This window comes from Coregonus clupeaformis, chromosome 17 (genome assembly GCF_020615455.1).
Source record: "Coregonus clupeaformis isolate EN_2021a chromosome 17, ASM2061545v1, whole genome shotgun sequence".
Taxonomy (NCBI): domain Eukaryota; kingdom Metazoa; phylum Chordata; class Actinopteri; order Salmoniformes; family Salmonidae; genus Coregonus; species Coregonus clupeaformis.
In genome coordinates, this window is record NC_059208.1 from 26,411,754 (window position 1) to 26,436,494 (window position 24,741).

The 24,741-nt window shown below is 42.4% G+C and overlaps 2 protein-coding genes and 1 long non-coding RNA gene across 8 annotated transcripts in view; all 3 read left to right on the forward strand.

The window, feature by feature from the left end:
• The window catches only part of LOC121556089 (CD276 antigen), a 149,723-nt gene that overhangs the window by 79,788 nt on the left and 45,194 nt on the right, over positions 1-24,741 (forward strand). The gene's annotated exons all lie outside the window — the stretch shown is intronic.
• Positions 2,383-3,523, forward strand: LOC121556053. 2 transcript variants are annotated; one of them, XR_005998071.2, is made up of 3 exons: positions 2,383-2,535; positions 2,836-2,906; positions 3,490-3,523. It is a non-coding gene; the product is annotated as an uncharacterized LOC121556053 (long non-coding RNA). The 2 variants fall into 2 exon arrangements; XR_005998070.2 differs by lacking the exon at positions 3,490-3,523 and adding an exon at positions 3,123-3,252.
• LOC121556056 (CD276 antigen) lies at positions 9,397-21,603 on the forward strand. Of its 5 annotated transcripts, XM_045226230.1 has the most exons (9): positions 9,397-11,871; positions 13,669-14,028; positions 14,113-14,385; positions 17,455-17,552; positions 17,884-17,915; positions 19,713-20,072; positions 20,157-20,429; positions 20,550-20,719; positions 20,842-21,603. In XM_045226230.1, exons 1-6 carry the CDS (start codon positions 11,811-11,813, stop codon positions 19,774-19,776), a joined length of 888 nt encoding a protein of 295 aa, XP_045082165.1. In that variant the 5' UTR covers positions 9,397-11,810; the 3' UTR covers positions 19,777-20,072; positions 20,157-20,429; positions 20,550-20,719; positions 20,842-21,603. The 5 variants fall into 5 exon arrangements, with proteins under 5 accessions (XP_045082165.1, XP_041725856.2, XP_041725853.2 ...); XM_041869922.2 differs by lacking the exons at positions 17,455-17,552; positions 17,884-17,915; positions 19,713-20,072; ... (1 more) ...; positions 20,550-20,719; positions 20,842-21,603 and adding exons at positions 14,935-15,005; positions 15,128-15,219; XM_041869919.2 differs by lacking the exons at positions 17,455-17,552; positions 17,884-17,915; positions 19,713-20,072; ... (1 more) ...; positions 20,550-20,719; positions 20,842-21,603 and adding an exon at positions 15,128-15,726 and having other exon boundaries at positions 14,113-14,406.

The following is a 24,741-nucleotide window of genomic DNA, read 5'->3' on the forward strand; positions in this document are numbered from 1 at the left end:
TAACAGCCTCTAGTGACCTGGTCTAGTGGTAGTTGCTTCATAACTTCATTACACCACTCCATAACTGTCGAGGCAGCCTGGTCTCATAGACTAGACGTAACATAGTAAATGTAGATCCAGGACCATCAAATTAGTTGATCTGTTCAAATAAAATAAAATAATGTTTTATTTGTCACATGCGCCGAATACAACAGGTGTAGACTTTACAGTGAAATGCTTACTTACAAGCCCTTAACCAACAATGCAGTTTTAAGAAAATAAGTGTTAAGAAAGTATTTACTTAAATAAACTGAAGTAAAAAATAGATAAGTAAAAAACAAAATATAGAAGAAAAATAGAAAATAATTTAAGAGCAACAATAAAATAACAGTAGTGAGGCTATATACAGGGGGTACTGGTACAGAGTCAATGTGCGGGGGCACAGGTTAGTCAAGGTAATTGAGGTAATATGTACATGTAGGTAGAGGTAAAGTGACAATGCATAGATAATAAACAGAAAGTAGCAGCAACATAAAAAATGGGGTGGGGGGACAATGCAAATAGTCCGGGTAGCCATTTGATTAGCTGTTCAGGAGTCTTATGGTTTGGGGTTAGAAGCTCTTAAGAAGCCTTTTGGACATAGACTTGGCGCTCCGGTACCATTTGCCATGCGGTAGCAGAGAGAACAGTCTTTGACTAGAGTGGCTGGAGTCTTTGGAAATTTTTAGGGCCTTCCTATGACACCACCTGGTGTAGAGGTCCTGGATGGCAGGAAGCTTGGCCCCAGTGATGTACTGGGCTGAACGTACTACCCTCTCAATGAGAATGGGGGCGTGCTCTCTCCTCCTTTTCCTGTAGTCCACAATCATCTCCTTTGTCTTGATCACGTTGAGGGAGAGGTTGTTATCCTGGCATCACACGGCCAGGTCTCTGACCTCCTCTCTATAGGCTGTCTCATCGTTGTTGGTGATCAGGCCTACCACTGTTGTGCCTTCGGCAAACTTAATGATGGTGTTGGAGTCATGCTTGGCCATGCAGTCATGGGTGAACAGGGAGTACAGGAGGGGACTGAGCACGCACCCCTGAAGGGCCCCCGTGTTGAGGATCAGCGTGGCAGAGGTGTTGTAACCTACCCTTACCACCTGGGGGCGGCCCGTCAGGAAGTCCAGGATCCAGTTGCAGAGGGAGGTGTTTAGTCCCAGGGTCCTTAGCTTAGTGATGAGCTTTGAGGGCACTATGGTGTTGAACGCTGAGCTGTAGTCAATGAATAGCATTCTCACATAGGTGTTCCTTTTGTCCAGGTGGGAAAGGATAGTGTGGAGCGCAATAGAGATTGCATCATCTGTGGATCTGTTGGGGCGGTATGCAAATTGGAGTGGGTCTAGGGTTTCTGGGATAATGGTGTTGATGTGAGCCATGACCAGCCTTTCAAAGCACTTCATGGCTACAGACGTGAGTGCTACGGGTCGGTAGTCATTTAGGCAGGTTACCTTAGTGTTCTTGGGCACAGGGACTATGGTGGTCTACTTGAAACATGTTGGTATTACAGACTCTGTCAGGGACATGTTGAAAATGTCAGTGAAGACACTTGCCAACTAGTTGGTCAGCGCATGCTCGGAGTACACGTCCTGGAAATCCGTCTGGCCCTTGTGAATGTTGACCTGTTTAAAGGTCATACTCACATCGGTTACGGAGATCGGGATCACACAGTCGTCGGAAACAGCTGATGCTCTCATGCATGATTCAGTGTTGCTTGCCTCGAACCGAGCATAGAAGTGATTTAGCTCGTCTGGTGGCTCGTGTCACTGGGCAGCTCACGGCTGTTACGATTGGTATGGTTACAAAAGACAGATGGTTGCTTAAAGCAAAAATGAAAGTAGGGTGTTTTGTCGTGGTGGATGGATGGGCCTATAATGCGAACGTCTAGTAACCCAAAGGTTGCAAGTTAGAATGTCATCACGGACAACAACATTTGAACTAATTAATTTTTAGCTACTTTACAACTACTTAGCATGTTAGCTAACCCTTCCCCCAACCCTAACCTTAACCCTTTTAGCTAACTCCTAAAGTTAACTCTAATCTTAACCCTAACCCCTAGCCTAGCTAACGTTAGCCACCTAGCTAGAATTTGTAACATATCATATGTTTTGAAAATTCATAACATATTGTAAGATTTGACATTCGTAACATATTGTACGTTTGCAAATCAGTAACATATAATACGAATTGTAATTCGGAACATATCATACAAAATGGTTGATGGACAGCCACAAATGAATACATACCATAGGACACTTTCCATATCGTACTAAACGGAGTGTCTCGGATTTAAGTACAGAATAATACCATATGCTCTGAGACCAGGTTGGTCGAGGGGATTCCCTCAAGCCTAGGAACATAAACAGATCTCTGTTCCTATCCTCAAGCAGGCTGCGCAGTGAAGAATACGAACACAAAACAAGTTTTACTCGAAAATCCCCTGTCCTCGGTGTCGTTGGTGTTTTATATAATCCACCTAGTTAATATTGTCTTTATCGACCAGTGAGCCTACGAAACGTAAGTAGCGTACAGTAACAGATGTACTGGATGATGTAGCCTATGTGCGTAATGAAACGCATTAAAATGTAAACCGTGATCATTTTCACCTTTATTGGGGATTCTTCTTCTTGTTGTTAGTTAGCCAAACTCTTTGTAACACTTACATTTTACCAACAATGTAAACAAATAATGTATCAATGAAATTCAGTTATCATGAAATTGACGTCTGCGTGAGACAAGTAGGCATGTTTAACTCAAAGCATGTAGTATTTAAAATATGGATGTGATCCCCCCTCACATGTAAGTTTCTTTTTACAGGTCTACTCAAAAGCATGTGGAATGAAGACAAGCCATCTCAAAGCTTTTTTTGGCTTCACTGAATTTCTCAGGTAGCTATAGCTATCATATTACATCATCTTATCAAGTGTAAACATGCAGGGTGTGTCCGGTATTGCGCTGCAGTTTAGGTTACAGAGTAATCTATCCTGGCTTTATAGTGTGATCTGATCATCCACACTATAAATCTTGGAGGCATGCTTAATTATAATAAGCAATTGTAAAGAAGTATATAATTTGGCATTAATCCTATATATCATCCCAAACAGGACAAAGATGAAGTGGGAGAGTTAGTCTTGAAGGAGAGATATCCTTGAATAACAAATGCAATTGGGTTAAGATATCATCAAGGGCAGGGGCGGCCTGTTCAATAGGGCGATATGGGCGACGCACTGCCAAACGGGAAAAGGAAGGGATTTTTTTTCTAATCAATTATATCACGGCAACAGTAGTTATCAGTGTTGTAATCTATACGTCTGATCTGCCACAGTGCCACACTGCCACTAAATGTCGAATCAGGCTAAAGTCGTGCTTCAAATGGCTCCCCCCCCTTTTGGGGCGATTTCAGTCAGGTTGAAAATCGCCCAGAAGTCTGTAATAGACTCCCATGTAAAATCTATTTTTTTCAAATTTCAGAGCCTTCAATACAATCTCAATGGGTGTCTGTGGGCTTGCACTTACCGCTTTCGTCATACGTTACGTAACCATGAACGTAACTGAGAAAAGAGTGGATTGTTTGAAAGAAGTTCCTTTTTGTCGGCGAACAAATGGAGATAAATTGGCAACGAAACAATTAGGACCTCCCAGACCAAATTTAATAATTCAACAGGTTTCTACTAAAGGCGGAAAGTCCTACACCCGAGGATTTTCCAAAAATTGGTACGAACGAAAAAGACATTGCCACTCACTCAACTGGATGACGAGGGATACAGGCTAGCTGTCCGCTGCCACAACGATGAGGTTAGTGTTGATAATCACAAGTTTACTGGATGTGGATATGGTGTAATAAAGGCAGTTTATTCAGAGGTAAATATATCTGGAATCGCGTTCACGGACCCGTTCGTCAAACTCTTAGGGAGCTATAAATTAAGCCCCATTACTTACCATATCAGATAAGAGAAATTGCTGCAGCTACATATATTTTACATCCTGGCCCTACATAGTTCACTATTTGCATCACTTACCAAAATATTACATGTGGTCATATATGCTTGGAAAGTGGAGATGCCATAGAACGTCAAAAAAGTAAACATTGCTGGAGACACATTGCCGTTTTGGAGAAGACATCGCGTTTGCTAGCGAAGAGATTTGTTGTGGCAAATTAACTTGGGCTGGGAATTGCCAGGAACCTCACGATAAGATATATGCATCAGCATTGCGAGTCTCATGATTCTATACGTATTGCGATTCGATACTGTGATTTTATTGCGCACCATATGTCTGTTGCAGAGGGATCAGAAAGCCATGAGAACGAGTTTTGATCAGTCATGGAAATAAAAGTGCTGAAATCAAATTGGCTCCCAATGTGAAAAGATTGAGAACAAGCTATGAAGGAACAATAATGGTGTTTTGGTGCAGGTACAGCCAACTAGCGCTAAAATATTGCGATATTGTCAATACAGTATATCGTAAAGTATCACTATGTAACTCGATTTCTTTCACCCCAATCCCTCAAATTAACGGTAAATAACTGAATTGTTTGCCCCACATTTAGCTAAGATGATTAGCTAGCCAGCTAAAATGTTTTATTTAGTTAGCAGTCGCATCTACAATAGTTTACTGTCAATAACATGTCTCCAAAATGACGTGGTGTCTCCAATTGTGTTGACATTTTACAATTGCAATGCGCATCCATGAGTATCCACTTTCTGTAGCTCAGCTGGTAGAGCATGGTGCTTGTAACGCCAAGGTAGTGGGTTCGATCCCCGGGACCACCCATACACAAAAATGTATGCACGCATGACTGTAAGTCGCTTTGGATAAAAGCGTCTGCTAAATGGCATATTATTATTATTATTATTATTATTATCTGAAGAGAGCCCCGAAACATTGTGTGCAGACATTTTATGCAATAAATGAAGTAGGTTCAATCTAGTAGTTCTGATCTTCTGATTGGTCCTGATGAGTTGGGCGAGGTCCCCTCCAGGCTACTGTCACTGTTGCATTGGCTCTGAGTCGGGTTCTCTGTCTTCAAATGTTCAGCCTAAGAGAGGGGATTTTTGTGTGTGTGTGTGTGTGTGTGTGTTTAACAGTGATGATGTGTGTGTGTGTGTGTGTTTAACAGTGATGATGTGTGTGTGTGTGTGTTTGTGTGTGTGTGTGTCCTCAGAGCAAGAACTCGTGAGTTGGAAGAACTGAGAGGCCTATGGCGTGGGTGTTGTCCTTGGCCACCTGCTGACAAGGCTGACAAGATAGGACCCTTTTGTCCATTGTTATTGGATAGGAACAGAACTTATAACCAGCTCCTGACCTAAATAGATCTTAGCACAACATTTTACTCAACATATCATATTCCATATTCACTATAACAAATATATTTACTACGACATTAGCAAGAACCGCCACATCCTCAGCCGGCTAATCCAGTGTGTGAAGTTTTGCGGAGTGTTTGAGTTAGCTTTGCGAGGCAAAGATGAAACTGAGGGCTCCACCAACCCTGGTAAGCCAACACTTTTGAGATCAGTCAATAAATGCTTCTGGTATTGACTTATATGCTGCCCCTGTCTTCATGTTGTTGCTGGACATATCTTTTTTTAAATGTGTGTAGGTCACCTAAATCATCAGAAAAATTGCCCCTCCTGAGAATTTTTTCAGGAGCCGCCACTGATCAAGGGTTGTCATTTTAAGTTCAGTTATTATTTTTGGTTTAACAAGCAATGTTGTTGTTTTGTTTTTTGAACACATGAATCACGATGTGATGCATGTGTCCAAAGGGGGGAAGGTGTTAACGATTTTGATTTTGGGCTTACAGGAGTTTTAATGGTTTTTAATGGTTTTAATATTTTTAATGTTTTTGTGGTAAGATATGCAAATTGTATTAAGGATATGAGCAGTAGTAATAATGTGTTATGGGTTAGGTTAAATCTTTTTTGTTTTTGTGATAGGAGGCAGGGTGTAGAGGTCTGTCTATGAATTGAGGGGACTACAACGAGCTGGAAGGAGGTGCGCTTCATAATCTCAAGGCTTCTCCTGATGGATGAGAGGACATAAGTAGAATACTGTGTCTCACCTAACCTAACAATGTTCTTAAGATTTTTTTCCCATGGGTGAAGGGAACACTGCCCAACGGAGTAGGAGAATCTGAGTGTTTTCTGCGCCCTGGAGACTATGTGATGGTAAAAGACTACGGAAGAAAGAGTTGGAAAGACCCTATGTGGAGGGGCCTGTACCAGGTGTTGTTGGCTACCTCAATGATGGTAAAAGTGGCGGAGACAGATACTTAGATCCATGTTTCCCACTATAGGAGTGTTCCAACCCCAGCCATTGGGTAGCATTGTTGTCTTTTGTGTGTGTCTGTGCTTGTGTGTCCTTGCAGCAGTAACTCAGAGCTTCCTTATGGGTAGGCTGGTAGAAGGACACTCTTCGCAGACCGATGTCGATAGATTGAGAGGGACTCTGGCTGATCCGGAGACCCTAGTGACGGGAGAAGGTTAACAGCTAAAGTGACCATACATCATCGTCCCGGTTACACCAACGGCGGTACGGATAGAGGGGAGCGCGATCGGGTATCATCTAAACCATTGTACCAGAGTGAGGGAACTGATGACTAAGAGACCGCCGAGAGATTCCAGACATCCAAGAGATTCCAGACCTCCAAGACATTCCAGACCGCCGAGAGATTCCAGACCTCCAAGACCTTCGAGACCACCGAGAGATTCCAGACCTCCGAGATGCACCAGATATCCCCATCATTGATTTCTCTGCCCTTGACTAATTTCCCTGAGGATAAGGGGAATGGCATACTGACAATAGTAAAGAGCAAAATAATAAGGCAGAGAAGGGAAGCAGATAGGATTAAAATGTATATTCCTGCACAGGCAGGAAGCATAACTAAAATACAGAAAGGGATCGCTATTAAAGTACGAGGGTCAACTGGTTATTGGTGTGGGAGGAACAAACACAAGGATTATGGGGAAATCACATGGGGTAACTGTGACCTTAAGATAATAAAAGAAAAAGACAGATGGATCATAGACATAAGAATAACAGCCCAGGACTTAGATAAACAATTGGATGTAGTACTTATAAGTGCTACATTTCCAGGGGATAGGGTTGTTGAAGTAATTATTCCTTGGGAAAGTGCACTAAACCTTGTACATGTTAGAGCCATACCAAATACAGAAGAAAGGGAATGGAAGGAGCCGCTAAACAATGATTGGTATAGATGAGTACAATATATTACATTACAATTAAATAAAGAAAATAGTCTAATATGCACCACATCGCCGTTTAAAGAATTAACAGTAGTTCAAAATCTTCACAGTTACCAGGACTGTGTGCTAGGATTCAATCACAACTTTTGTAATATTTAGGGAATTCTAACTATAAACAATTGTATGATCAACCAGGATGAGGAGAGAAGTGTAAGCAATTGTTAGAATAGGAACAAGGAAAAGGGAAACACCAGAGTAATATCAAATAGATTATGAGGAAATATAGGAATGTTACAATAAAACAATTGGGTTATATAATTTGGGAGAATTCAAGGGAGAATGTGAAACTAGGGGGCGTTTAAACAGATAGCCTTTGGAATACAGAGACCCCTCAAAGAAGAATGTATCAGGCAGCAGGATCAAGTATTACAAATGGGTATTAAGAATGAGTGGTGAAACATAATACTTTGTCATATAGTCAATGTTAATAGGGATGTTTTGGATTGGAAATTAACTCAACTGAACTGTTGTGATCTGTCCTTTCCTGAGGTTACTACAGATGGTGTAGGGTTGAATAGAGTTTGGGCTAGACCTTTGTCTCCTTGGTATCTTCTTGATTGATTACAGCTTGAGGGGGTGAGGTACAGTGGAGCGGGTGATTGGTTGGAGTAATAGTTCAGCCGTCCTCAGGGACAAAGGAAGTGGGCAGAGCAATAAAAGAGCGGGAAAACTGAAGAGGACTATATAAGATGAAGAGGGACCTTAAGAAGGTGTGCCCCTCTGCAGACGGGTATCGGCTTTGTTGAGAACTTTAATAAAGTCATTTATTGATGCAACAAAAACTCTGTAAGACCTTAAGACCCCGTGTTGAGCATCAGCATGGCAGATGTGTTATTACCTACCCTTACCACCTGGGGGCGGCCCGTCAGGAAATCCAGGATCCAGTTGCAGAGGGAGGTGTTTAGACCCAGGGTCCTTAGCTTAGTGATGAGCTTTGAGGGCACTATGGTGTTGAACACTGAGCTGTAGTCAATTAATAGCATTTTCATGTAGGTGTTCCTTTTGACCAGGTGTGAAAGGGCAGTGTGGAGTGCAATATAGATTGCATCATCTGTGGATCTGTTGGGGCGGTATGCAAATTGAGTGGGTCTAGGGTTTCTGCGATAATGGTGTTGATGTGAGCCATGACCAGCCTTTCAAAGCACTTCATGGCTATAGATGTGAGTGCTACGGGTCGGTAGTCATGTAGGCAGGTTACCTTAGTGTTCTTGGGCACAGGGACTATGGTGATCTGCTTGAAACATGTTGGTATTACAGACTCAGTCAGGGACAGGCTGAAAATGTCAGTGAAGACACTTGCCAGTTGGTCAGCGCATGCTCAGAGTACACGTCCTGGTAAGCCATCTGGCCCTGCGGCCTTGTGAATGTTGACCTGTTTAAAAGTCTTACTCACATCGGCTACGGAGAGCGTGATCACACAGTCGTCAGGTACAGCTGATCCTCTCATGCATGCTTTAGTGTTGCTTGCCTCGAAGCGAGCATAGAAGTAATTTAGCTTGTCTGGTAGGATTGTGTCACGGGGCAGCTCGCGGCTGTGCTTCCCTTTGTAGTCTGTAATAGTTTGCAGGCCCTGCCACATCGGATGAGCGTCGGAGACGGTGTAGTACGATGAAATCTTAGTCCTCTATTGACACTTTGCCTGTTTGATGGTTCGTCGGAGGGCATAGCGGGATTTCTTATAAGCGTCCGGGTTAGAGTGCCTCTGCTTGAAAGCGGCAACTCTACCCTTTAGCTCAGTGTGGATGTTGCCTGTAATCCATGGCTTCTGGTTGGGGTATGTACGTACGGTCACTGTGGGGACTACGTCATCGATGCACTTATTGATGAAGCCAGTGACTGATGTGGTGTACTCCTCAATGCCATCGGAAGAATCCCGGAACATTTTCCAGTCTGTGCTAGCAAAACAGTCCTGTAGCTTAGCATCTGCATCATCTGACCACTTCTTTATTGACAGAGTCACTGGTGCTTCCTGCTTTAGTTTTTGCTTGTAAACAGGAATCAGGGGGATATAATTATGGTCAGATTTGCCAAATGGAGGGCGGGGGAGAGCTTTGTACGCGTCTCTGTGTGTTGAAAAGGTGGTCTAGAGTTTTTTTTCCTCTAGTTGCACATTTAGCATGCTGGTAGAAATGATGTAAAACTGACTTAAGTTTCCCTGCATTAAAGTCCCCAGCCACTAGTGACATTGTAATTGGGGAAATTATTGGGCCCTTACAATAAGGTGTGTCAGGAAGGGACCAGGCTGTGGTGGTGCCGATATGGACACCAGGGAAAGACCCTACTCATCCATCAAGCTATAAGCCGATAGCGTTCACATCTCATGTCTGTAAACGTATGGAAAGGATAGTAACAGAAAGGCTCACTTACTTCCTGGAGAGCAGAGGCCTATTGTCATCAGACCAAAGTGGGTTCAGGATAGGCAGTGGAACCATTGATCCTGTACTGTGCCTAGAGTCGGATATACAGAGGACTATGATATGATGTGGAAGGAAGGTCTGCTTATCAAACTGGAAATCATGGGGGGTTGGAGGAAGAGTTTTAACTGGATAAAGGACTTTCTTTTTGGACCATCAATACAAGTGAGGGTGGGGAGTTTTATGTCAGAACGGTATGAAGTGGATAATGGCATCCCCCAGGGAAGTGTCATTAGTCCTTTGTTGTTCTGCATTATGATAGACAATGTATTCTCCAAGGTGAGACCAGATATTGGGAGGTCATTGTTTGCCGATGACGGGGCACTGTGGAAGAGAGGGAGAAATATTCCTGATACAGCCGGGAGAGTTCAAGAAGCGATAAGACAAGTTGATCAGTGCTCCATCAGGTGGGTCTTCAAATTCTCCGTTGAGAAAACACAGACTGTTTTTTACTAGAAGGAAGTTTGGGAAGGAAATATGCCTGAAGCTGTATGGGTGGAATCTAGAGTATTTAGGTTCCTGGGGGTCTGTTTTGACACTTGAATGACGTGGGGGGAGCATATTAACAGAGTCATTTTCAAAGGAAAGAAAATATTGAATGTGATGCATTGCGTTGGATTGATATTGGCATGGCGAAAGAGATGGGACTGTTTGAGAACGAGTTCAGCCCTTCTGTGGTGCTTCCTGCTATCCCACCTTGGTTGATACCTCAGCCAATGATAGACCTAGGGTTGCTTGAGAGGGCAAGAGCTGGTGAGGAATGAGTAGATCCAGTAAATATTGTAAGTGAACATTTAAGAACACAGTACTATGCTTTCTTGAATGTACTTTATTCGCTGATGGATCTAAGGACCCTAAAACAGGGAGGATAGGTGCAGCTTTTAGTGTTGCTCAGTTTAAGGTTGCAGTGACAAAAAGAGCAACGGATCATGTATCTGTATACACAATGGAGTTGCTGGCCATACTCTTGGCTGCAGAGTGGGTGGAGGAGGTGAGGCCAGACAGGTGGGTGGAAGAGGTGAGGCCAGACAGGTGGGTGGAAGAGGTGAGGCCAGACAGGTGGGTGGAAGAGGTGAGGCCAGACAGAGTAGTCATCTGTTCTGACTCCTGTGCAGCACTGATGAGCTTAAATTCATTTGTGTCACAGAGCAGACAAGATGTCTTGTATGAGATTTTGCAGTGCCTGTTTAGATAGAAACACGTGGGTATTTGTGAGGTTCCTCTGGGTGCCAGCTCATATGGGAGTAGAGGGGAATGAGGAGGTGGATGTTCTTGCCAAGCAGGCTCTCAAACATCCTAATATTGAAATGGAAATGTCAATAAGAAAAGCAGAAGCCAAGGGGTTAATAAGAACAGTGGTTAAAAACAAATGGCAACAAATGTGGAACAGGGAGGGAAAGGGAAGACACCTGTATAAGATCCAGGAAAAGGTGGGGGCAGGGAGGTCCTCAGGTCCAGAGAGAAGGGAGGAAAGTGTAATAACAAGGCTGTGACTGGGACATACAAGGCTGAACCGCACATTGACATTGGTAGGAAAACATCCAACTGGGAAGTGTGATCACCTTCAGGGGGAGATTGAGACAGTGGAACACGTTCTATTTCAGTTCCAGCACTATGAGAGGGAAAGGGATAGATTATTATTAGATTCAAAGAGTAATGGTGTTGAAGAGACACGTTTAATTGTACTGTTAATGCAACTTCACGTGATGTGGTATTTCTTTGCGTATTTCGTTTCCTTATGGAGAAATATTAATGGGTAGGATTTAGACCTTTCCTGTCTCTGGTCCACACTCCAATCCAGTTTGTGGCGGTAATGTACCTTTAAATTTGGATGCCAACCGCATCTAAAAAAAAACACACACACCAAAAAAAAGGGAGTTGGGACTTTCCCGCACAATCTGCTTTACTTTCTTTGTTCCTTGTTCTCGACACATCGGGTACGCGCTAACTTTTCATTAATTCACTCAAATGTTTAACAAAGTTAAGAAACTAAGGGGTGTATGTATAATTGGATCCCCATGCTTAATAGGCTCTATAATGCATCATATAGGATAAAGGAAATACAGGATAAAGTGAGTCCATGGATTATTAGAAGCCAATTTCAAAGAGCATGTGTCTCTCTCTCGCTTTGTCTTTCAGGTTGTACGTGGTCTCCATACCGTTTATTATCAGTAAGTAAAATCTAAGTGTTTTCATATGGTGTGTATGGACAAGTGGTAGGTCCTATGTCAAACTTTTACAACTTTGAGTAATTCTTAAATAAATGGGATCCCTCATCAGTGATCACAGGTGTACATTGATTAGTGCATTAGTGTGCAGACCTCAAGTCTTGTTTAATACATATTCAACACTATTTGATGAAAACAAATAATAAATGGCTAAACAAGCCCAGGTAAACATATGTGCTTATAGAAAGTCTACACCCTCCTTGGATTTCTTCATTTTATTGTGTTACAAAGTGGGATTATAATGTATTTAATTGTATATTTGTTTTGTCAATGATCTACACGAAATACTCTAATGTCGAAGTGGAAGGAAAATTCTAAAAAAAAAATTGAAGATCAATTAAAAATAGAATAGTAATGTACCTTCATTAGATTAGATAAGTTTTCACCCCACCCCGGTAAGTCTCATGAGAGCAGATTTACTGTAAGTCAAAACTGTAATTTGGCCACTCAGGAACATTCACTGTCTTCTTGGTAATCAACTCCAGTTATATTTGGCTTTGTGTGGTAGGTTATTGTGCTGTTGAAAGGTGAATTCCTCTCCCAGTGTCTGGTGTGAAGCAGGTTTTCCTCTAGGATTTTGCCTGTGCTTAGCTCCATCACGTTTCTTTTCATCCTGGAAAAACTCCCCAGTCTTTGATGATGTCAAGCATACCCATACCATGCTTCTACATCTGCATTGCTTGCTGTTTGGGGTTTTAGGCTGTTTCTGTATAGCACTTTGTGACATCTGCTGATGTAAAAAGGGCTTTATAAATACATTTGATTGATTGATGATGCAGCCACTACCATGTTTGAAAATAAGGAGGTAGTTACTCAGTGATGTGTTGTGTTGGATTTGCCCCAAACATAAGGCAATGCATTTAGGCCAAAAAGTGTATTTCTTTGCTGTGTTTTTTTTGTTGAAGTATTACTTTAGTGCCTTGTTGCATACATATGCATGTTTTGGAATACTTTTTTTCTGTATATTCTTCTTCTTTTCAGTGACATCCATAAGCAGTTTCTTTCATGTCCTGCAGCTCAGTTCAGAAGAATGACTGTATCTCTGATGTGTATGAGTGGTTTAATACATCATCCACAGCGTAATTATTAACTTGACCATGCTTAAATATATATTAAATGTCTGATTTGTTATTGTTACCCATCTACCAATCACTGGCCTTCTTTGAGGCTTTCGAAAATCTCCCTGGTCTTTGTAGTTGAATCTGTGCTTGAAATGTAATACTTGACTGAGGGACCTTACAGATTTTCTATGTACTGTATGTGGGACAGAGGAAGGGGTAGTCATTCAAAAATCATGTCAACTCCTATTATTTCATACAGTGAGTCCATATAACTTATGTGAATTGTTAAGCCAAATGTTACTTCTGAACTAATTTAGGCTTGCCTAAACATAGGGGGTGAATACTTATGCAATGACTATTCTAGTTATTAAATTTGTATTCATTTGTAAACATTAAGTTATGGAGTATTTTGTGTAGATCAATGACCAAAAATTACAATTAAATATATTTCAATCCCACTTTGTAACACAATAAAATGTGAAAAAAGTTCAAGCGGGTGTAGACTTTCTATAGGCACTGTATGGATTTTCATTTCATCCATTATGTCCTTTTATGATTACACAGCAAAGAAGTAAGGATACAATAACATATTAGAACAATGATTGATTTGCTGTAATTATTACCAATACCACTCTCTCTCCCACATCATCCTTCTCTCTTTCTACCTATTCCATATCAGTGATATCATCAGTGGTAACTACAACCAGTCTACAACCCCGAGAAGTGGCAGCTCCGGGCAGTGACATCACCCTTAGCTGCTCTTTCCCTCCATCTAAAAACCTGAACCTCAACCACCTGTACGTCAACTGGCAGCATGAAGAATCAGAGGTGGTCCACAGCTATTACTATGGGAGAGATCAGCTGGAAAGACAGAGTGTTGTTTACAAGGGACGCACTCATCTGTTTGAAGACCAGATCGCTGTGGGAAATGCCTCACTTAGACTGAGTGGTGTGCAGCCGAGTGACCAGGTTCAGTACACCTGTGATGTGACAGATGAACAGAGAAGCACCCAGGAAAGTCTACAACTTCTAGTGGCAGGTAAGTTCCATTGTTGCTGCATCTATATTGTGTAGTTTAAATGATAACTGCACCTACAAAAGTATTTATAATATTTCAAAACAGCCCCTTATGATGAGCCCAGGATGTCCGTCCAAGCCACTTGTGACGGCTTTGTTGTCACTCTCTGTGCCTCTCAGGGGTTTCCCCAGCCAGAGGTACTGTGGGGAGGTGTGATGGGCAGTAACACCACTATGGAGTTGGACAGCAGGGGGCGCTATGAGCTGGAGAGTGAGGTGACCCTGAGGTTGAACAGCACTCTGACTGTTACAGCAGATCTGAAACTGATGGTTTTGGACCAGAGTTTCACCAAGTCTCTCACACTCCACCCACCACCAGGTAAAAGATCAGGTTTCCAAGGTTTGTTCTTTGACTACAATGTTGTTTTCAGATCTTTTATTTAGAGTTTCTTTACGATTGGATATTTTGGATTATTGATCATCCATGTGTTTTATTCTTCTGGTGCAGTATGTACCTAACACAGTCCATCGAGATGTGATACCATACTTGCACAAAATGTTTCGGGGGAGCTGCAGGTCTCAGAGGTGGTGATGTTATGAGTGGCGCAGTGGTCTAAGGCACTGCATCGCAGTGCTAACTGTGCCACTAGAGATCCTGGTTCGAATCCAGGCTCTGTCGCAGCCGGCCGCGACCGGGAGACTCATGGGCGGCGCACAATTGGCCCAGCGTCGTCCAGGGTAGGGGAGGGAATGGCCGGCAGGGATGTAGCTCAGTTGATAGAGCATGGCGTTTGCAACGCCAGGGTTGTGGGTTCGATTTCCACGGGGGGCCAGTATAAAAAAATATGTATTCACTAACTGTAAGTCGCTCTGGATAAGAGCGTCTGCTAAATGACTAAAATGTAAATGTAAATGTTATTGTGCGAAGCTAAGCTGACTGCAGCTGGCTCCACCACCACATCCACCCCCCATTGAACATGCCCTTCTCCAGAGCAAGCTGTGAGTGTTGTTCACAATACTCTACTGCTGTTCATGATAAAGTACTAGTCAGATATAGAGGGACATGTTGCTTATTTCAGTGACTGAGGTTTAGTGCTCCTTTATTCTCCTCCCTTCCACAGTGTGCTGTGTGATGCCTGCTGAGCAGAGGAGCAGATTGTTGATGTATCCCCTGCTGCTAATGCTGCTGGGATTGGTGCTCCTGTTATCCAGGAAGTGGTCTGACCAGGAGACCAAAAAGGATAAGAAAACAGAAAAATAGAATGACCTTCAGTCCATGGTCACTCAACAGGCTTTATGCCAGAGCAATTATCATTTGCTTTTTTACAAAGAAAGAACATAAAGGGAGGACAGCCTTTTAGACTAAAGTCCATTTTCATGGAAAGTTATTTTGTAAAATCTGAACTACAATACATTATACACAAAGTTCAACACAATACAGTTGACACACTCACTATAGGACAGTGGGAGTTTACACCACACCACTAGATGGTCATATGTACCTCTACTCCAAATCTGGTTCCTCTTAAGGTTTCTTCCTTGTAGGGAGTTTTTGCTTGCTGCAACTTTCTCAGGGGTTTAGCTCAGGTTACTGTGTAAATCACCTTTACATCCGCAGTTTTCTTACTGGGCTTAATAAATAGAATGTATTTAATAATAAGCCATTTTTATCCAAAGCGACTTACAGTCACGCGTGCATACATATTTATGTATGGGTGGTCCCGGGGATTGAACCCACTACCCTGGCGTTACAAGCGCCATGCTCTACCAATTGAGCTACAGAGGACCTTTGATCTGATTGAAATGATGGCAGCTATAGCATCTAATGACAATTGTTCCATGTGTTCCAGTCAATGTATCATACATTCCAGAATGTGTTGTTTTGTAATAAAAGGAGATGAACCCCCAATTGCGATGTCTTTTTGCTAAATCTCTTTAACAGGAAATAACTTGCATGTTGGCATTATACCAGCAGTACAGGGAGAGTGTCATTTTCTCCTGTAACATTTCATATTTTAGTAGATTCCTTGGATCGATGATGGATCTAAGGACCCTAAAACAGGGAGGATAGGTGCAGCTTTTAGTGTTGCTCAGTTTAAGGTTGCAGTGACAAAAAGAGCAACGGATCATGTATCTGTATACACAATGGAGTTGCTGGCCATACTCTTGGCGGCAGAGTGGGTGGAGGAGGTGAGGCCAGACAGGTGGGTGGAAGAGGTGAGGCCAGACAGGTGGGTGGAAGAGGTGGGTGGAGGAGGTGAGGCCAGACAGGTGGGTGGAAGAGGTGAGGCCAGACAGGTGGGTGGAGGAGGTGGGTGGAGGAGGTGAGGCCAGACAGGTGGGTGGAAGAGGTGAGACCAGACAGGTGGGTGGAAGAGGTGGGTGGAGGAGGTGAGGCCAGACAGGTGGGTGGAAGAGGTGAGGCCAGACAGGTGGGTGGAAGAGGTGGGTGGAAGAGGTGAGGCCAGACAGGTGGGTGGAAGAGGTGAGGCCAGACAGGTGGGTGGAAGAGGTGAGGTCAGACAGGTGGGTGGAGGAGGTGAGGCCAGACAGGTGGGTGGAGGAGGTGAGGCCAGACAGGGTAGTCATCTGTTCTGACTCCTGTGCAGCACTGATGAGCTTAAAATCATTTGTGTCACAAAGCAGACAAGATGTCATGTATGAGATTTTGCAGTGCTTGTTTAGATTGAGACACATATCGGGGTATTTGTGAGGTTCCTCTGGGTGCCAGCTCATATGGGAGTAGAGGAGAATGAGGAGGTGGATGTTCTTGCCAAGCAGGCTCTCAAACATCCTAATATTGAAATGGAAATGTCAATAAGAAAAGCAGAAGCCAAGGGGTTAATAAGAACAGTGGTTAAAAACAAATGGCAACAAATGTGGAACAGGGAGGGAAAGGGAAGACACCTGTATAAGATCCAGGAAAAGGTGGGGGCAGGGAGGTCCTCAGGTCAATAGAGAAGGGGGGAAAGTGTAATAACAAGGCTGAGACATACAAGGCTGAACCGCACATTGACATTGGTAGGAAAACATCCAACTGGGAAGTGTGATCACCTTCAGGAGGAGATTGAGACAGTGGAACACGTTCTATTTCAGTTCCAGCACTATGAGAGGGAAAGGGAGAGATTGTTATTAGATTCAAAGAGTAATGGTGTTGAAGAGACAAGTTTAATTGTACTGTTAAGGCAACCTTCACGTGATGTGGTATTTCTTTGCGTATTTCGTTTCCTTACGGAGAAAATATTAATGGGTAGGATTTAGACCTTTCCTGTCTCTGGTCCACACTCCAATCCAGTTTGTGGCGGTAATGCACCTTGTTTTGGATCCCTTTTCAACTGTCTCCATAAGAGGCAACTGAAATGGGTCCATGCATGTAGCTTGAGCAGATACCAGCTATCTCTGTGTTTAATAAACTGCCTTTTGCTTAAACATATTCCTCTCCGTCTAGCGTCGTTGGTTTTGTACTTCCTCTCCTGTATGGTTTCACCAACAGTAGGATTTAGACCTTTCCTGTCTCTGGTCCACACTCCAATCCAGTTTGTGGAGGTAATGTACCTTTAAATTTGGATGCCGACCGCATCTAACAAAAAAAAACACACACAAAAAAAAAAGGGAGTTGGGACTTTCCCGCACAATCTGCTTTACTTTCTTTGTTCCTTGTTCTCGAGACATGGGGTACGCGCTAACTTTTCATTCATTCACTCAAATGTTTAACAAAGTTAAGAAACTAAGGGGTGTATGTATAATTGGATCCCCATGCTTAATAGGCTCTATAATGCATCATATAGGATAAAGGAAATACAGGATAAAGTGAGTCCATGGATTATTAGAAGCCAATTTCAAAGAGCATGTGTCTCTCTCTCGCTTTGTCTTTCAGGTTGTACGTGGTCTCCATACCGTTTATTATCAGTAAGTAAAATCTAAGTGTTTTCATATGGTGTGTATGGACAAGTGGTAGGTCCTATGTCAAACTTTTACAACTTTGAGTAATTCTTAAATAAATGGGATCCCTCATCAGTGATCACAGGTGTACATTGATTAGTGCATTAGTGTGCAGACCTCAAGTCTTGTTTAATACATATTCAACACTATTTGATGAAAACAAATAATAAATGGCTAAACAAGCCCAGGTAAACATATGTGCTTATAGAAAGTCTACACCCTCCTTGGATTTCTTCATTTTATTGTGTTACAAAGTGGGATTATAATGTATTTAATTGTATATTTGTTTTGTCAATGATCTACACGAAATACTCTAATGTCGAAGTGGAAGGAAAATTCACAAAAAAAAAATTGAAGATCAATGAAAAATAGAACAGTAATGTACCTTCATTAGATTAGATACGTTTTCACCCCACCCCGGTAAGTCTCATGAGAGCAGATTTACTGTAAATCAAAACTGTAATTTGGCCACTCAGGAACATTCACTGTCTTCTTGGTAATCAACTCCAGTTATATTTGGCTTTGTGTGGTAGGTTATTGTGCTGTTGAAAGGTGAATTCCTCTCCCAGTGTCTGGTGTGAAGCAGGTTTTCCTCAAGGATTTTGCCTGTGCTTAGCTCCATCACGTTTCTTTTCATCCTGGAAAAACTCCCCAGTCTTTGATGATGTCAAGCATACCCATACCATGCTTCTACATCTGCATTGCTTGCTGTTTGGGGTTTTAGGCTGTTTCTGTATAGCACTTTGTGACATCTGCTGATGTAAAAAGGGCTTTATAAATACATTTGATTGATGATGCAGCCACTACCATGTTTGAAAATAAGGAGGTAGTTACTCAGTGATGTGTTGTGTTGGATTTGCCCCAAACATAAGGCTATGCATTTAGGCCAAAAAGTGTATTTCTTTGCTGTGTTTTTTGTTGTTGAAGTATTACTTTAGTGCCTTGTTGCATACATATGCATGTTTTGGAATACTTTTTTTCTGTATATTCTTCTTCTTTTCAGTGACATCCATAAGCAGTTTCTTTCATGTCCTGCAGCTCAGTTCAGAAGAATGACTGTATCTCTGATGTGTATGAGTGGTTTAATACATCATCCACAGCGTAATTATTAACTTGACCATGCTTAAATATATATTAAATGTCTGATTTGTTATTGTTACCCATCTACCAATCACTGGCCTTCTTTGAGGCTTTCGAAAATCTCCCTGGTCTTTGTAGTTGAATCTGTGCTTGAAATGTAATACTTGACTGAGGGACCTTACAGATTTTCTATGTACTGTATGTGGGACAGAGGAAGGGGTAGTCATTCAAAAATCATGTCAACTCCTATTATTTCATACAGTGAGTCCATATAACTTATGTGCATTTTTAAGCCAAATGTTACTTCTGAACTAATTTAGGCTTGCCTAAACAAAGGGGGTGAATACTTATGCAATGACTATTCTAGTTATTAAATTTGTATTCATTTGTAAACATTACGTTATGGAGTATTTTGTGTAGATCAATGACCAAAAATTACAATTAAATATATTTCACTCCCACTTTGTAACACAATAAAATGTGAAAAAAGTTCAAGCGGGAATAGACTTTCTAAAGGCACTGTATGGATTGTGTCATTTCATCCATTATGTCCTTTCATGGTTACACAGCAAAGAAGTAAGGTTACAATAACATATTAGAACAATGATTGATTTGCTGTAATTATTACTAATACCACTCTCTCTCCCACATCATCCTTCTCTCTTTCTACCTATTCCATATCAGTGATATCATCAGTGGTAACTACAACCAGTCTACAACCCCGAGAAGTGGCAGCTCCGGGCAGTGACATCACCCTTAGCTGCTCTTCCACTCCATCTAAAAACCTGAACCTCAACCACCTGTTCGTCAACTGGCAGCATGGAGAATCAGAGGTGGTCCACAGCTATTACTATGGGAGAGATCAGCTGGAAAGACAGAGTGTTGTTTACAAGGGACGCACTCATCTGTTTGAAGACCAGCTCACTGTGGGAAATGCCTCACTTAGACTGAGTGGTGTGCAGCCGAGTGACCAGGGCCAATACACCTGTCACGTGACAGATGAACAAGGAAGCACCCAGGAAAATCTACAACTTCTAGTGGCAGGTAAGTTCCATTGTTGCTGCATCTATATTGTGTAGTTTAAATGATAACTGCACCTACAAAAGTATTTATAATATTTCAAAACAGCCCCTTATGATGAGCCCAGGATGTCCGTCCAAGCCACTTGTGACGGCTTTGTTGTCACTCTCCGTGCCTCTCAGGGGTTTCCCCAGCCAGAGGTACTGTGGGGAGGTGTGATGGGCTGTAACACCACTATGGAGTTGGACAGCAGGGGGCGCTATGAGCTGGAGAGTGAGGTGACCCTGAGGTTGAACAGCACTCTGACTGTTACAGCAGATCTGAAACTGAGGGTTCTGGACCAGAGTTTCACCAAGTCTCTCACACTCCACCCACCACCAGGTAAAGTATCAGGTTTCCAAGGTTTGTTCTTTGACTACAATGTTGTTTTCAGATCTTTTATTTAGAGTTCTTTTTACGATTGGATATTTTGGATCCATGTGTTTTATTCTTCTGGTGCAGTATGTACCTAACACAGTCCATCGAGATGTGATACCATACTTGCACAACATGTTTCGGGGGAGCTGCAGGTCTCAGAGAAGGTGATGTTATTGTGCGAAGCTAAGCTGACTGCAGCTGGCTCCACCACCACATCCACCCCCCATTGACCATGCCCTTCTCCAGAGCAAGCTGTGAGTGTTGTTCACAATACTCTACTACAGTTCATGATAAAGTACTAGTCAGATATAGAGGGAAATGTTGCTTATTTCAGTGACTGAGGTTGAGTGCTCCTTTCTTCTCCTCCCTTCCACAGTGTGCTGTGTGATGCCTGCTGAGCAGAGGAGCAGATTGTTGATGTATCCCCTGCTGCTAATGCTGCTGGGATTGGTGCTCCTGTTATCCAGGAAGAGGTCTGAGCAGGAGACCTAAAACAATAAGAAAACAGAAGAATAGAATGACCTTCAGTCCATGGTCACTCAACATGCTTTATGCCAGAGCAATTATCATTTGCTTTTTTACAAAGAAAGAACATAAAGGGAGGACACCCTTTTAGACTAAAGTCCATTTTCATGGAAAGTCATTTTGTAAAGTCAGAACTACGCTACAATACTTTATACACAAAGTTCAACACAATACAGTTGACACATTGCTTACAGGACTCAGACTAACACAACATCATACGAGGAATGGGAGCTGCACACCACAAATATCCTTGTCTGGCCTAGCTGGATGGTCACCCACATAAAAAATCTATATACTAATATTTCATTTGCATATACTATATATTCCTACCCAATATTCCAATTTGTGCCACCCATGAGTGAGAACCCTACATGCCAAGTATAGACCACATATTGTGTTCCCTATATAGAAAAGAATAGAAGTGCTGTTCAGACCCAATCCTACCTCCTTACAGGTTGTGGGAAATGTGTTATTTTAATAGTTATCCAGTAGGTTTCCTCAAGGAGAAAGCCCCCACTTCTAGGTGAAAGATAATACAACAAAAACACTGTAGTAAATATAACAGTAATGTCCGCAAAAACACGACATTAAATTCTACAATATACTACAGTAATGTCCGTAAGAACACTACAGTAAATACTACAGTAATGACCGCAAAACACTACAGTAAATATTACATTATACAGTGCATTCGGAAAGTATTCAGACACCTTGACTTTTTCCACATTTTGTTACGTTACAGCCTTATTCTAAAATTGATGAAATTGTTTTTTCCTCATCAATCTACAAACAATACCCCATAATGACAAAGCAAAAACAAATTTTTAGAAATTTTAGAATAAGGCTGTAATGTAAAAATATCACATTTACATAACTATTCAGACCCTATACGCAGTACTTTGTTGAAGCACATTTGGCAGCGATTACAGCCTTGAGTCTTCTTGGGTGTGATGCTACAACCTTGGCACACCTGTATTTGGAGAGTTTCTCCCATTCTTCTCTGCAGATCCTCTCAAGCTCTGTCAGGTTGGATGGGGAGCGTTGCTGGACAGTTATTTTCAGGTCTCTCCAGAGATGTTCGATTGGGTTCAAGTCCGGGCTCTGGCTGGGCATCTTAAGGACATTCACAGACTTGTCCCGAAGCCACTCTTGCGTTGTCTTGGCTGTGTGCTTATGGTTGTTGTCCTGTTGGAAGGTGAACCTTCGCCCCAGTTTGAGGTCCTGAGCGCTCTGGAGTAGGTTTTCATCAAGGATGTCTCTGTACTTTGCTCTGTTCATCTTTCCCTCGATCCTGACTTTTGCGGACATTACTGTTAAATTAGAGGCTGCTGTTGCCTATTGAAATCACTGGCCACTTTAAGAAATGGAACACTAGTCACTTTAATAATGTTTACATATCTTGCACTACTCATCTCATATGTGTATACTGTATTCTATTCTGTAATATCCTACTGTATCTTAATCCATGCCGCTCTGTCATTGCTTGTCCATATATGTATATATTCTTAAATTCCATTCCTTACTAGATTTGTGTGTATAGGGTATATGTTGTGAAATTGTTAGATATTACTGCACTGTCGGAGCTAGAAGCACAATCATTTCGCTACACCTGCAATAACATCTGCTAAACACGTGTATGTGACAAATAAATTTTGATTTGATTTGACTAGTCTCCCAGTCCCTGCCGCTGAAAAACATCCCCACAGCATGATGTTGCTGCCACTACCATGCTTCACCGTAGGGATGGTGCCAGGTTTCCTCCAGACGTGACCCTTGGCATTCAGGCCAAAGAGTTCAATCTTGGTTTCATCAGACCAGAGAATCTTGTTTCTCATGGTCTGAGAGTCCTTTAGGTGCCTTTTGGCAAACTCCAAGTGGGCTGTCATGTCCCTTTGACTGAAGAGTGGCTTCCGTCTGGCCACTACCATAAAGGCCTGATTGGTGGAGTGCTGCAGAGATGGTTGTCCTTCTGGAAGATTCTCCCATCTCCACAGAGGAACTCTGGAGCTCTGTCAGAGTGACCATCGGGTTCTTGGTAACCTCCCTGACCAAGGCCCTTCTCCCCCAATTGCTCAGTTTGGCCGGGCAGCCAGCTCTAGGAAGAGTCTTGGTGGTTCCAAACTTCTTCCATTTAAGAATGATGGAGGCCACTGTGTTCTTGGGGACCTTCAATGCTGCAGATTTTTTTTTTCCTCATGCAGTCCGACACATCTCCTTCGCATAAAGTTGATCAGGCTGTTGATTGTGGCCTGTGGAATGTCGTTCCACTCCTCTTCAATGGCTGTGCGAAGTTGCTGAATATTGGCAGGAATGTCAAAAGAAAATGAGAAAATTATTATGTTTGTACCAATCAATGTAGCATACATTCCTTAATTTGTTATTTTGTAATAAAAGGTGATGAACTCTCAATTGTGTGACTTTTTGCTCATATCATCAAATGCTATTGAGGGCTTTATTTAAAAATGCTAATAGTAATAAGTTCATAAAATTGCAACTCATTTCAAAGCATAAATGACAAGATAGCAGAAATGATACCATACAGGCAAAGACACTGGGAGAATCTCAATTGGACACCCTCTCCTCTCTCATCGCCTCCTTCTCAAAACCCATTGGATGAGAAAGCCAGAGGTCCCGCCCCTCTGACCTTCTTCTCCAATGGGTTTTGAGAAGGAGGCTAGGAGAGAGGACGTGAGTAGGTACAATTGAGATTCTCCCACTGTTAACGCTCCTTCTATCTGTGATGAATGCCTTGCCCGAACAGCCGCTAGTGGTCGCTGCTTCCTACCTGTTGAAGAGATTCCCTCAAGCCTAGGAACATAAAGAGATCTCTTTATGTTCCTAGCCTCAAGCATAGGCTAGGAACATAACTATTCAGACCCTATACGCAGTACTTTGTTGAAGCACATTTGGCAGCGATTACAGCCTTGAGTCTTCTTGGGTGTGATGCTACAACCTTGGCACACCTGTATTTGGAGAGTTTCTCCCATTCTTCTCTGCAGATCCTCTCAAGCTCTGTCAGGTTGGATGGGGAGCGTTGCTGGACAGTTATTTTCAGGTCTCTCCAGAGATGTTCGATTGGGTTCAAGTCCGGGCTCTGGCTGGGCATCTTAAGGACATTCACAGACTTGTCCCGAAGCCACTCTTGCGTTGTCTTGGCTGTGTGCTTATGGTTGTTGTCCTGTTGGAAGGTGAACCTTCGCCCCAGTTTGAGGTCCTGAGCGCTCTGGAGTAGGTTTTCATCAAGGATGTCTCTGTACTTTGCTCTGTTCATCTTTCCCTCGATCCTGACTTTTGCGGACATTACTGTTAAATTAGAGGCTGCTGTTGCCTATTGAAATCACTGGCCACTTTAAGAAATGGAACACTAGTCACTTTAATAATGTTTACATATCTTGCACTACTCATCTCATATGTGTATACTGTATTCTATTCTGTAATATCCTACTGTATCTTAATCCATGCCGCTCTGTCATTGCTTGTCCATATATGTATATATTCTTAAATTCCATTCCTTACTAGATTTGTGTGTATAGGGTATATGTTGTGAAATTGTTAGATATTACTGCACTGTCGGAGCTAGAAGCACAATCATTTCGCTACACCTGCAATAACATCTGCTAAACACGTGTATGTGACAAATAAATTTTGATTTGATTTGACTAGTCTCCCAGTCCCTGCCGCTGAAAAACATCCCCACAGCATGATGTTGCTGCCACTACCATGCTTCACCGTAGGGATGGTGCCAGGTTTC